This window comes from Mastigoproctus giganteus, chromosome 2 (genome assembly GCF_048544385.1).
Source record: "Mastigoproctus giganteus isolate SK-2022 chromosome 2, ASM4854438v1, whole genome shotgun sequence".
Lineage (NCBI taxonomy): Eukaryota > Metazoa > Arthropoda > Arachnida > Uropygi > Thelyphonidae > Mastigoproctus > Mastigoproctus giganteus.
Genome location: NC_143576.1, coordinates 94,485,065 through 94,499,338, shown reverse-complemented (window position 1 = coordinate 94,499,338; position 14,274 = coordinate 94,485,065). Strand labels below are relative to the sequence as shown.

Here is a 14,274-nt window from a genome sequence, read left to right as displayed (position 1 = left end):
CTCTTCATAGACTAATGTTATTAGTGGAGTCCCACAGGGTTCGGTGTTGGGTCCACTGTTGTTTTGTATATTTATCAATGATATCGATGAAGGTATATCAGGCTTAGTGTCGAAGTTTGCAGATGATACAAAGGTTGGCAGGGTTTTTAATGACAGTAACGGACGCAGTGTGCTACTGCAATAGGATTTAGAAAATTTGGGCTGATGGGCTGAGAAGTGGCAACTGAAGTTTAACCTTGACAAATGCAAAGTACTGCATATGGGTAGAAGTAACTCCAGAGAAATGTACCAACTGTGTGGTACTACACTTAAGGTGGTAGAAAATGAAAAAGACCTGGGAGTAATTGTGCAGTCAGGGAAAGGAATTTTGCTAGCAGGGAAAGGGAGGTGACTGTCCCTCTGTATAAGGTAATAGTCAGGCCACACCTTGAGTAGTGCGTACAGGGCTGTAGGCCTCATTTTGGGAAGGATGTAGATTTGCTTGAGTGTGTACAGAGAAGGGCAATAAGATTTGTGAGGGGAATGAAGGGATCCTCTTACCAAGAGAGGCTTAAAGGCCGCAGTAGCCTAGTGGTCAGGTGCGCGAGTGCATAAGCACACGTGCCTTGAGTGACCGGGGTTCAAGCCCGTGACTGCTGAATACGGTGCTGTTTCTTGTATTCTATCTATCTTGTGAACTCCTCTGACTGTTTGGTCGTCCCGGAGTATAAACAGAAAATTTATTTATTTATTTAAGTTCTGCAAATTGCAGTGGCTGGAGACTAGGCACCTGCACAGTGATCTGATTGAGGTGTATAAGGCCTTGAATGGGTTGAGCATGCTGAATTCTGATGGGATGCTTCCACTTGTTCAGATTATGAATCTAAGGGGACATAAATTCAAATTAAGGAAAGACAGATGTGCAGAAATTTGCCTTTAGCCAGCGGGTGATTAATTGCTGGAACAAACTTCCATCTGTCATTGTGGAAGTTTATAGGTTAAATAAATTTAAGGAAGAACTGGACAAACATTTAGAGGGAATGGTTGTGTGAATTTTTTTTTTTTTTTGGCTGATGCTGCATAAGCTCATACACTGCTTTCTTGCATCACATGCCAGTACTGCTACATTTGTCTGAGGTGCCTCCGTAGCCAGGTAGGAAGGAGCAGCAGTGTGTAACACACGCTTCTTGATTAGACCGGGTTTCGAGCCCATCACCACCAAATTCGGAGGATGCGGAAAGGTCAAGGAATGACCACCGCATATTCTCGGAGCAATATGGCCTTAGTTGCTAATGCTCCTAAAAGCCAAATAACAATAACATTTGTCTGAAGTATCCAGTGCCCCCCCCCCCCCCCCCCCTCTCTCTCTCAAGTATTCAGTGGTTTTTTGTTTTAGTATCAAGGTGACACTACCATGGAAAACTTTACACCATACTAAAGAACGGAACTTCTTTTCTTATGTATGTGTTTCTCTTGTACACTGGATGCTTCACATAAATTATCAGTCGTAGAATATAAATTAATCACAGAAGTTACCAAGTAGCTGTTATAATTTATAGTTTCTTCATAATAGCAGTGAACTGTAAGTATGCATTAGTTACTTCAGTGGTCATAAGAAAAAATCATGGAAATCCAAAAGTCTTGAAACTTTATTAGTCATGTTGGGCAGACAATTTGTGTAGTTGAGACCTGGGTCTCGACTACACAAGTTGTCTGCACAACATGTGGTCATAAGAAGTGAATGAAAATGCAATATACAGTATTTCAATTTTTCTCTCTGATTATGTTATATACTGTATTGATAAAGGAAAGCAAGGTCAGCTTTCTCCCATTAGCTGCAAATTGAATTTGCTTTGTTGTTGTAATATTTTAACTGCTGATAAATACCATCAGACTGAGTTAGTCATATCACAGGGTCCAGTAAGAACAAAAAGACTGATTTTGGATGCTCTTTGTTTCTGAAGTCCATTAAATTGAGGTCCATAAAGGCAAGTATTTACTGTAGTTTAATTTTGTTGGTGGATCTTCTTTCCTTCATTTAGTTTATTTATTTATTTTTTATTATTTTTTTTTAATCATTGCCTCATAGTAAATATAAACTGCACAACTAAAAATGGTTTTATTTTATCTTTTATTATTTTTTTATGTTAGTGAGCCTGTTGTATTAAATTTTGAACAAGATATTAATAAACTGTCATACTGAATTTTATTTTTAGGAACGTGACGTTGAATTGGCTAAGGAAGTCCAGAGACAAGAGGAGAATGATCGTCTTAGACGTGAATTTGCACGCCATGCCAATGCATTTCACCAGTGGTTGGCAGAAACAAGGTTAGTGTGTGCAAATTTATCTTTTTGTGATTTTTTTTTTTTAAATTCATATTACATACTAATTGCAGTCTTACTGGATTAAAAAATATATGAATTTGTGTTCCAGGCAATCCTAGGCCTTGTTGTTTTTGTAATAGGAATATGAAATACATCTGTTTTTCTGAAAGGTATTTAATTTTTACTGTGTGCTGCATGATGGGAATAAGCAGTAGAAAGTATTATATACCTGTCAAATTTTCTGGTTTTTCTAGGTTTCAGCACTCGTGGCAAGTTTACTTTTTTCTCCCCTTACAGATTTGGTTGCGCCTTCGTAGCCAGGTGGGAAGGAGCAGCAGTGCGTAGCACATGCTTCTTGATTAGACCGGGGTTTGAACCCGTCACCACCAAATACGGAGGATGTGGAAAGGTCAAGTGATGACCACCGCATATTCCCGGAGCAATATGGCCTTAGTTGCTAATGCTCTTAAAAACCAAATAACAAACAAACAAACAAACAGATTTGGTCAAATACTCCATCCCCCCAGAAACGAAGTTCCCACAATAAATAAAGCAATAAATCATGTATATGTAAATACATATGTTTATTTTTTTAGTTATTGGTGTGAACTTCATTGCTGCCATTGAACAGCTATAATATCAGTCATTTACTTAGTTTAATGTTTTCAGTTTATCTTTGTGAATAGCAGTATCATCTGGTTTTGTTTGATGTGTTTTCTTGTAGATAATTAATTCTTATAATTCTTATAATAAGAAGTTTATTAATTCTTATTATTATGTTTACTGTTTTTGTAAGGTTTCCAAAAAAATTTAAAAACCCGAGGTGTGATTCCTTTTCTGTGAGTATTGTTTCTCCAAATGTATCAGATATCTTGGCACTTTATTAGGGAAAAATTCCTAATAATAATTATAAATTAATTTATTTTGTAAGTAAAATATAGTGTAAGAAAAGTGGACTAGCAGCTTTTAGCAATGAAAGAAAATTTAATTGGCTGAAAACACTATCCAGTGAAGTTAGGCAAGCAAAATTTAAGATGGAAAGTTAGGAAGGTAAAATTTGTCTGTTCATATAACCCTGTTGAAAGTGTTTAAAAAAAAAAAAAAAAAAAAAAAAAAAAGAGTTGAAATAGAAGTGTTCTTTAACATGTTAGATAAAGAATAGTGTTGGTTGTAGATTTAAATAGCGGGCTAGGAAATAATAATTAACCTTCAAAATTCATTTAGCAGTTAACACATTCTGCATTGTATATTCCATGCGCACATGAGCATTGTATGTTTGGCATCCAGGGTAAATGCTATGATTTACAAAATTATAATAGAACATTTGCTGACTACTGTCATGTATAAAATATGCTCATTTGTGCACTCAGAACATAGCAGAGAAGCAAGACATAATTATTGATTATTTCTAAAGCCAGTACAAATTGCATATGGATAAGGAATTATTTTTAAATAAATAAGTTTGGTGCTACTTGGCATCTCATTCCTGAGTGGGAATGAGGGATTTACATGACTTATATAGGCGCCTCCGTAGCCAGGTGGGAAGGAGCAGCAGTGCGTAGCACACGCTTCTTGATTAGACCGGGGTTCGAGCCCGTCACCACCAAATATGGAGGATGCGGAAAGGTCAGGGAATGACCACCGCATATCCCGGAGCAATATGGCCTTAGTTGCTAATGCTCCTAAAAAAAAAAACCAAATAACAAATAACATGACTTATAGCATGGGAATTAATAAATCTACTTAGTGTAGGAGAGATAATAACTCTGTTTTTTATCGGTACACATAGAAAAAATAAAAATACATTTTTGTTGGTAAGTAAAATTTCATTTCTCTATATTTTTATATTATATTTAATGCCATAATAACCTATACGAACTTAATTGGAAAGATCCAATTAGAAATACAAAGATAATGCATAGGTACTTAGGTCTGAAGCAGCTGCTTATTTTTTTCCTAATTTCTCTGTGATTAACTTTTATTCCTATATTATTATAATTATAATTAGCCAAATGGTGCAAGGAAGCCTGAGGCTTATGCTGGACCAGCCGGAAAAATTTCCGAGTTACCCTGAGAGAGAGAGAGAGAGAGAGAGAGAGAGAGAGAGAGAGAGAGAGAGAGAGAGAGAGAGCAGTCAGAATTAGAAAGGAATCACCAAGAAAGAAAAGAATGATGATATCCAGCTCATATGTAGGATCTATTATCAGTAGAATTTGGAATGAGAAGCTTGCAATTGAGAAACGTGGGGCAGAATATAGTTGTCATTGTTGAAGTATAATCAGTATGTTTTTTTTTTTTTTTTTTTTAATGGAGCATTATAAAAACAATTGTGTTAATAATTGCTTGGTAATTTTGTTCCACCTGGGTTTCTTGGTTGCAGAATTCTTTGTTTGCAAACTTTAACCAACAGCCAAGAGGATAAAGTACATAATAACGTTAATAAACAATGAGCTAATCATGTAAATAAATTGGCAAAAAATTAGGCAGCCACTTTTTTGTCAGTGGTGACTGAACAAGCTTTTGATACATTCTCTGTTATCTGTAAAACTCAGATTTTGCATTTCATTTCAGAATTTATGCTTGTTTGTAGTCCAAAAATCAGAAAAACCCTAAAACTAGCAGTAGAAAGGTTCCAACATTTTTGGACATTCTACCTGTGTCAATAAAGCAGCGCGTGTACCCTGTACGCATGAAAGATGTTTTATTTTATTTGGAAACATCTATGGCGGCTCTAGAGTAAAACCGTTTAAACTTTTGAATGGTTTGATTGAAACTTACTTACTTATTCTACTTAGAAGGGTGATGTTGATCAAAATCTTGAGAATCAGATTTCATTAAAGTCTGCATTTTATTCTTGCATAATGTTACTACCCACTTTCTTGCATAATATTCTGCTTTTATTCTTGCATAATATTACTACCCGCTGCATTTTCTACCGAATCAACGTTAGTGACTGAGTTGATGTCACTTAGGAAGTGACGTCCTTTTTATAGCTTAGTATGAACTTACTCTACTGAATCAACTACTTACTATACCGAATCAATGTTAGTGACTGAGTTAGCATTGTTAGCACCGTTTAGGAAGTGGTGTCATTTGCATAATTTAAAATCTTAAAAACCACCTAATAGGAAGTGATGTCAGTTGCATCATTTCCATAAAAAAATTTCATTAACAATCAGTTGTGTTCTTTCCATTACCGTAAGAAAATTTCATTATCAATCGATTTTACTCTAGTGCCATAGATGTTTTTACATAAAAAAAAAAGAAAAAAATCTTCCAATTTGCCAATAACCAAGAAGGTCTCAACAGAGCACATTTTGCTTCATCCTGACCAAAAATTATATGAAATTGTAGGAGGTTTGTGAAGACAGGAAATTCAAAACACACAGTGGACCAAAGAAGATGCCTCCATAGCCAAGTGGGAAGGAGCAGCAGTGCGTAGCACACACTTCTTGATTAGACCGGGGTTGGAGTCCATCACCACCAAATATGGAGGATGCAGAAAGGTCAAGGGAATGACCACCGTATATTCCCAGAGCAATATGGCCTTAGTTGCTAATGCTTCTAAAAACCAAAGAAGATAGAGGCATCTAGAGAAAAGAAAAGAAATTAAGAAATTTTTGCAAATAAGAGCTAACAAATCCTTACTTGAAAAGTGCAAGAGGGTTAGGATATGTATGCAAAAAAGGTAATTTAAAAAATCTTAAGACGATTTTGGAATATGCATAATGAACACATATGAGGAAGGTGAAAAAATATTTTGGTGTTTAGTTAAAAACTCAAAAGTTGAAAAAACCATAAATAAGGTGGTCAGAAATGAAGGGTGAAGTTAAAACAGAAGAGAAGAGAAGTTCATTCATCGCATATTTTCAAAATATGCGATGAATATTTTGAATTGCTGAGTGGAGAAGTTGAAGACATCATTGAAGGAGAGGAAAGGGTTGATATGGGGGAAATTTTGGACCACTCTCTATTATTGAGGTAGAAAAGGTCACAGAAAATATAAAGTATGGAAAGGAGGCAGCAGTGTGTATATAAAATGGGAAATAAGCCAAATGCAGAAATTACAATGTTGAATTTTATGCTTTAGTGTACAAGGTAAAACCTGTGTTGACTTTGGGAAGAACAGAGTTTTCTGACCATTGTCTTAGGATATGATAGTGGCATTGAAGATTTTTTTAGAGGAATAAGAAGTTTTTATGTAAAATCAGTAGTGCATTGAATTAAGCATTGCAGGACTGCACCTTATCATCATTTCTTTTCATAATTTTACTGAACCGTTTAATAAATGAATTGAAGTTACTAACAAAGTTTAGTGTGGGAAATTTTTCAGCAGGTTGTCTGCAGCTGTAGACAATTTGCCAGAAAAAAATTCAATATCCTTAAAGCCTTGTCAGCAACAACATGGTTATTTTACTCTTAGATTATTCTTAATTCCATGTACAGACTATAAGATGGTAATTTAATGTTGCTGCCTGAGATAATAGCAAATGAACTGCCACAAGCAGCTGATTACAAATTATATCAAGTAAAATCAAAGCTAGAATCATGGACTACAAGCTTGAGATACCAAAACTGTGAAAAGGTAGTCTAGCCAGGCTATGTATAAAACCTTCATGTATTACTCACCTTTATTTACTCTGAACAGAGGATCCATCCCAATTCCAAAACTTTGATTCTATTCAAACTATGAAGTATATTCTATTAGTGCTGTTTTCAGAGAAAATGTAAGAAAACCTACAGAAACCTCTTTATGATATGAATGTATCACCTAAGGAGTTATTAGGTGACAGAGACAGTATATCAGATGTTTTGCCTTCCTGAATATAATGACTATTATTGCAACATTTAAGACATAAAAACACACAAAACTAAAATAATCTATTCAAGATCAGAACTGATACACAAATCCTCAATAACAAATGGTCTTCAGTTTTTTATATAAAGAGAATGTTCTTAAGCCTAGGATACTGGCATGTTATGGCTTTAGCTTCCCATGTACTTTAAAACTCCAAACCAAACTGAACTGAACTGGAAGATTGGGAAAATGTAACAGATGATTTTCACTTCCTTAAGCAAATGAAATTTTATAATCAAGTATGAAACAAAATATCACCATAACAGTAAACCTAATAGCTCCCTGTCTCTTGGAAATTAATTCAAAAATAATTACAATAAGAATAATACTGTTGCAAAACCTTTCAGACACATTTTAGCTATGGTAGCTCTTGCACTAAGAATCTCTCATTGAACCAAACAACCTGTACTAAATTCAAAGTGGTGCATATAAATATAACATAAAAGAAAATGCCAGAAAATACAATGTATAAAAGAAAATACAATGTATAAGTTAGACTGATAGTTTATAGAGGTATACAGTGAAATTTCAATTTTTGCCATCACCATTTTTATGTTTTCCCTGTTTGTATTGGTCTTAATGAAAATCTCTAAGAACAGTATTAAATTTTCCTTAAAAATTGTAATTCTGGTTACTTTCTGTATAGAAATTTGAGTTCTATTTTCATTTGTTATCATTATTAGAGGTAAAATGGGGAGCATAAATTACTTTGATTCTCAGCCTATCTGGTTACCTTTATAGATTAAATAGGAATATCATGTTATTGAGTACAATTCTAATTACTATAGTTTGTGGTAATTTTCTTTTGAAGGTTGTAGTCTGGTAGTGTCAATACATTGTTTCTGTTGTTAATACAGTAAACCCTTAATTTAATGGATGTTGGGAAAAAATTTGACTGGCACCAGAATATTTTGAATGTGCTTGTGAGATAAGGAAAACTGGTAACTGATGAATCATGGCAGCTGACAGCAAGCATCTCCCTCTCTTTACAGATATGCTTGCAATCATATCTGTGTTTCTATATTATGACTTCATTTACAGTGTGTCATCATGGCCCTACAAAAATTGGTGTAAAGGGAGAGGAAAGTGCATCTAAGTGTTGCACAGAAATTAAAGCTGTTGCAGACGTTAGATTCTGGTGAGTGTTTCCTGTGCCTTTTGAGGACCATAGTGTTTTTTTTTTTTTTAAAAAAGGTATTTTAAGCAATTCGATCCTTAACATTCACCATTATCCCAACTTCAGCTTTTAGGTCCAACTCTGAATAAAGTTTTTCAAGGCACTACTGTGTGATTGTGGTAAATTACCTTATGCTATGTATCAACCAATAAATTCAAGGAAAATAAAAGCTTTTTTATTGTTTAACTTTATTTTAGTGTGTCTAATACAGATACAGAGTAACATTAAATTTCATTTTATGTGGGGTACAAATGGTCTTCGAAAGAAAAAAAAAACAACTTTTGATTTAACAGACATTTGGCAATAGTGGACACATCTTCCCCCTTGTTAGCCCATAAAATCAAGGGATTACTGTAATTGAGTTTCTCAAAGAATTTTTATCTTACCCATATTGATTTTTTCATTTAGTCACAAGCTTTATAGTTGTTTTTTAATATATTCTTCTCTGTTCATTAACACAAAACAAAAATTATTTTCACATGTTACACAGATTTGACAGACATTGCAAAAGTTTTGTTCCAATCCTGTCAATGGCTGCAAGGATTTGTTAATTGCCCTTTGTTATGGAAATGTAGTTAGCCACCCTGAAACAAAGATTTAGCACCCCAAACTCCCCAAGGCTTTTCATAAAAAAACATGAAAGGCATTTCAAAAGCATTCACAGACAAAATATGTGCCTGCATGTTTTGGCAGTTATTGCTCTATTTAGTTGAGCATTAAATAAATACAACTCTTTGTTTTCTCAATTTTTAAAAACATCATTCCCTCAGACTTACACTTCTTGTTCTCTTTGAAAAATCAATTAAATTTGGGGCAAATGCCTCATGCTCTGAAGGCTATAAAAACATTACTGTGCAAGCAGGCGTGTGTACCTGCATGATTTAGTTCTCAAAATCCCTCTGCATGACCATTTGGTCATGCAGAGTTTCTGTTTCTGTTTTCTAAAATGGGGAAGTAAGTACAATTTAATTATGAGCTTTATCAAACATGAAACTTTAAAATAAAAAAAAATTCTAAAAAATACATCTTTTAATAAATGCTTAAAACACTGTTTTCATATCATTATATAATATTTAAAAATATCCAAATATGAAAAGAAAAACTAGGAACATCAGTAGTACATACCCACAGAAAACATAATATTTAATGTTATTAGTAATGTAATTTTTTTTAAATATTGTAATCATTTCCATCATCACTGGAACAATTGATAATTGTTTTCTTCTGAACTATATTTTCTACATGTCAAATTGCTGTTGTCATCAGTGTAAACACAGCAGATCTCTTCATTTTTTTCCATTTCATTTCCCATAAATATTTCATTTGCTTAAGTGTGATATATTTTTTATTTCCATTCAAACTTTTATTCTGTTTTGAAGTGTCTTCCAACAAAATGCTAGAAGAAGTTTTCTTCAAGTTTCTCTTTGCCAATTAAAATTTATTTATTTTAACACTGGGTTTAATTTAGATATAGTTGGTACTTTTTATCATAAATATAAAAATTTTGGATTGTTTGGCTTATGATATCATGAAAAAATTGGTCCAGTGAATAACCTATGTAATTTTTTTTGCAATGTTTCTTGGGTGATAAGAAACTTAGTGAACATTTACCTTTTCCTGATTTAGAATCCTTTTTAGGCTCATTAGCATATGTATAAAGTGCCTATGGTCTTCACCATGTCTGCCTGTGCATTCATCCAGCCATCCATCTGCATGAAACAACTCCTAGGAGATGGATTTTCATAAAATTTTATATTTGGCTCTTTTAGAAATATTTGTCCAGCTATCCCAAATCTCATTAAAATTAAGATCTAGACATTATTAATTTTTTGTCTCTCCATCTGTATCTAATAACTTGACTTCCCATTGGATGGATTTCGTGGAATTTTATATTTGGCTCTTTTAGAACGATTTGTTGACCTTTGCTAAATTTCATTTAAAGTAGATCAATAGAAATCTGGCAATTACTATTGCTCCATATTTATTTATTTACATTACAATGTGTAAGTCTTATTTACAATATATGACATGCAGTAGCAGTAGTAGTAGAGGCATGGGATGCAAGAAAGCAAGCGTATGAGCTTATGTACTATCAGCCAAAAAAAAAAATTCACATATCTATTCCCTCTAAAAGTTTGTCCAGTTCCTCCTTGAATTTATTTAAGCTATCAACTTCCACAACAACAGATGGAAGTCTGTTCCACCAATCAACTACCCACTGGCTAAAGGCAGACTTCCACACGTCTATTCTACAACTGTCTTTACTCAATTTGAATCTATGCCCCTCAGGTTCTTACTCTGAGCAAGAGGAAGAATTCCATCAGAATTGAGCCTGCTAAACCCATTCAAGGCATTATACACCTCAATCAGATCACCTCGCAGGTACCTAGTCTCCAGAAGCTGCAATTTGCAGAACTTAAGTCTTTCTTGGTAAGAGGACCTCCTTTGTTCCCCTCACCAATCTTGTTGCCCTTCTCTATACTCACTCAAGCAACTCTACATCCTTTATAAAATTAAGCCTCCAGACCTGTATGCAGTACTCAAGGCATGGCCTGACCATTGCCTTATACAAAGGGATAATAACCTCCTTATCCCGGCTAGAAAAATTCACGTATATCATTGACAAGACACCATGAGCTACTCTTGCAGACTGTTTGCACTGCTCAGAAAACTTCATATCTGACTGCACAGTTACCCCCAGGTACAGCTGATACATTACTCTTGGGTTACTGCTACCCATATGCACTGCTTTGCATTTGTCAATGTTAAACTTCAGTTGCCACTTCTCAGCCTATCTGCCCAACTTTTCTAGATCTTGTTGCAGTAGCACACTGCCATTGCTGTTATCAACAACCCTGCCAATCTTTGTATTATCTTCATACTTGAACATTAAACCTGATATACCTTCATCAATATCATTGATAAATATACAAAACAACAGTGGGCTCAACACTGAACCATGGTGAACTCCACTAATAACATTAGTCCCCGAAAAGCAGTGTCAGTTGATTACCACTCTGTCTTCTCCTGCTCCGCCACCCTTTTATCCTTTGTAGCAACTTTCCCTTAATACCATATTGCTCCAATTTGTGCAGTAGTCTTCCATGCACAACATTATCAAAAGCCTTCCTGAAATCCAAGTATATGATTCTTGGATTTCAGTATGCAATGATAGATAATTATAATTCAGATTGAGAATAAAACAATAATGCAGCTGAAGCACTCAGTATTATTTTTGGTGCTGTGTTCTGATTGGAGGAATTGAATGAACAGTATGTCAGATGCACACAAACTAAATGTTCTCAGTTTGCACATAAGTCATTTATTTTTGCTTGTTTTTTTTTATTTAAAATCATGAATTATTACTCTTTGCCAACATACCTGAAATGTACATTAACTAATTGGTCTGTGAATCATTCTGAAAATCCTGTCACTACAATACAACTCTTTGTTGCTTGCTTGATTGGTATACTCAGTTTATCATTTAATTGCTTCTTTATCAAAATGTTCAGTAATGTTGAACGCGATTTATTTACCTTGGCTATGTACAGATTTTTCACACTGATGTAGATGCTAGTTCATCTATTTGTGTAATTCTATGATGCTGGATTACTCGATTATAGCTATGTGCATATACAAGTGATCACTTGTGCATAACCACTTGAGTTTAAATCTTTTGCTATGATGTGATTCCTCTTACTATAGAAATGGAATATTCCTGGCTTGATGATACCATTGAGGCAACTAACTGAAGTGGGTATGCAGTAACCTAGCAGTATGGGAGAGCTAGGTTCCACAAATGAATGAGCACTTGAACAAGTGGTCTCAAAATTTTTTCTGTATTTGATCAGAGCATGAGCAGCAAAGCTTTGACTATCGAGGTCCTCGAATATATTTCTGTGTTCTTAATTTCTACTTCTTCTTCTTTTTTTTTTTTCTTTTCTTTTCTTTTCTTTTCATTTTTATTCTTGGCATTTAGTTGACCAGTTATGCATTCTTTTGGTACCATATTTTTTTTGGAGTTTTTCTGCTTTCTTACCCCACTAAAACCTTTCCAGAATGTGAATGTCAAAATTCCATAATTTTCCTGAATTTCAGAATTTCATGTTGTTAGAATTTACTTAACAGCAAATCTGCTAGATGAAAGTAATATTTTTTGTTTATTATTAAACTTAATTGAGTGTATTTTGAAAAGCAGTTGGTTGTTAGTTGATGTAATTAGGAAAAATAATTTTAACTTTTTATTTTGTATTTCTCTGAAATAAAACTAAACAAAAATGGCTGCAGTAGTAAAGAAAGTTAGTAATAGGAATGAACAGAAAATTATTGTAAGATTGAATAAATGTAGATTGAATAATGACGTTGATATCAATATTTGTAGAAGAATAAGAAAAATTTACCCCAATATGATACGTAGAACACTTCTGTATTAAAACAAATAAAAGATTAATGCAAAAAATTTTATTTGTTTTAATTTCTGGAGAGTATCATATGGAAGTACTCTGCATATCATATTGAGGTAAATTTCTCTTATTCTTCTACAAAGTAGATTGAATAATGTAAATAAGTAAAATAAAAAATTAATAATAATAATTTAAAATAAAATAAAAAATTAATAATAATAATAATAATAATAATAATTTAAAATAAAATAAAAAATAAATTTGTCACTTTTGATTTTATGTATGTTTTAGTACTTTTAGGCATAATATCATGTATATATTTTTGTATTATGATTTGAATGCTAACTTTTTTTTTGTTTGTTTCATGTTTACTCATAAAATATCAGGATGTGGCTTCTGGATGGGTTTGTATATTTCTTTTTTGTGTTTTGATTTAGTAGATTATTTTTCACAGAATGCTATATTCTATTAATTGCAAGAAACGATACAAAAGTGATTCTATGGTGGTTCAGCAAATAGCATAACTGCAAACTCTCCAGGTTTATGAACCCTTCTTATGTGGAAACAGGATCATATCACTATCACAATATAGTTTTTTCTCCATCTTTTTTTGCAAGGAAAAAAAAGATTAAAACTGTTAAAATTGGAATTTTTTGAGAAAAATTTTGAATTTCTGGTTATTTTTATTTGCAAATTGGCCATCAGATGTTCTAGTTTACATTTCAAAAAGAAATGTAAGATAGCTGCATTGTTCTATTTAATGTGCAACTGTTTCATTATATTTGCATGGTGTGAAGCTAATTAACAGTATCTTTCAGTAAGATGCCAAAGAAATACAATACAATATACACAAGATTTTCTATTTATTCTAAAATCTGGAAAACATAGTGTAACTCATTTGTTGGTGTTACTATATATATAGATGTGATTTTTCAGTTTCAAGTGGTAGGAAAAGTGATGTTATCAGACGTTTGTAAACACATAAACTTAAGGAAAATGCAGTGCATAGAAAAAAAAAAAAAAAAAAAAATACAAAAATAGATATAGCATTTCATAGTGATGATGATGTTATATGTACCAAATGTTTATTCACATTGCTTTCTCATAATTTCTCTGAGTTGTGCTAAATATGCAGGCTTGTTCAGAAATATGTTTTCTCATAGTGAAATAGCAAAAAAATATGGTCGAGGAAGAACAAAAACAGTAGGCATTGTTGCTAGTGAAATTGCATGGGTAGGGAAAGAGGTATGATGGCTCTGAAAAATATGCAGATTTCGTTTGCTACAGATGGCAGTAGTCAAAGTGATTCCAAGTTTTATCCATTTGTAATAAAGAAATTGTCAAATTGAAAGCAGCTTGTTCTCTTGCCTGGCATTGGAAGGTGACACTGGACTGAAAACATGTGGGAATTCCTTCAAAAAACTCTTACACTTAGTGTTGATAATGCTGCTGTTATGGTAGGCCTAACAGTTAGAGTAGCAAGAGCTTTAAAAGAAGAGATTGATTACTTTGTAGTAATAGGCTGCCCTTG

At 33.4% G+C, this 14,274-nt stretch overlaps 1 protein-coding gene across 1 annotated transcript in view; it reads left to right on the top strand.

The window, feature by feature from the left end:
* Nucleotides 1–14,274, top strand: part of LOC150089433 (spectrin alpha chain-like) — a 579,218-nt gene that overhangs the window by 508,370 nt on the left and 56,574 nt on the right. The window contains 2 exon segments of the mRNA XM_090389473.1: nucleotides 2,196–2,308; nucleotides 13,130–13,147. Of these exon segments, the coding sequence (XP_090245599.1) occupies nucleotides 2,196–2,308; nucleotides 13,130–13,147 (131 nt within the window).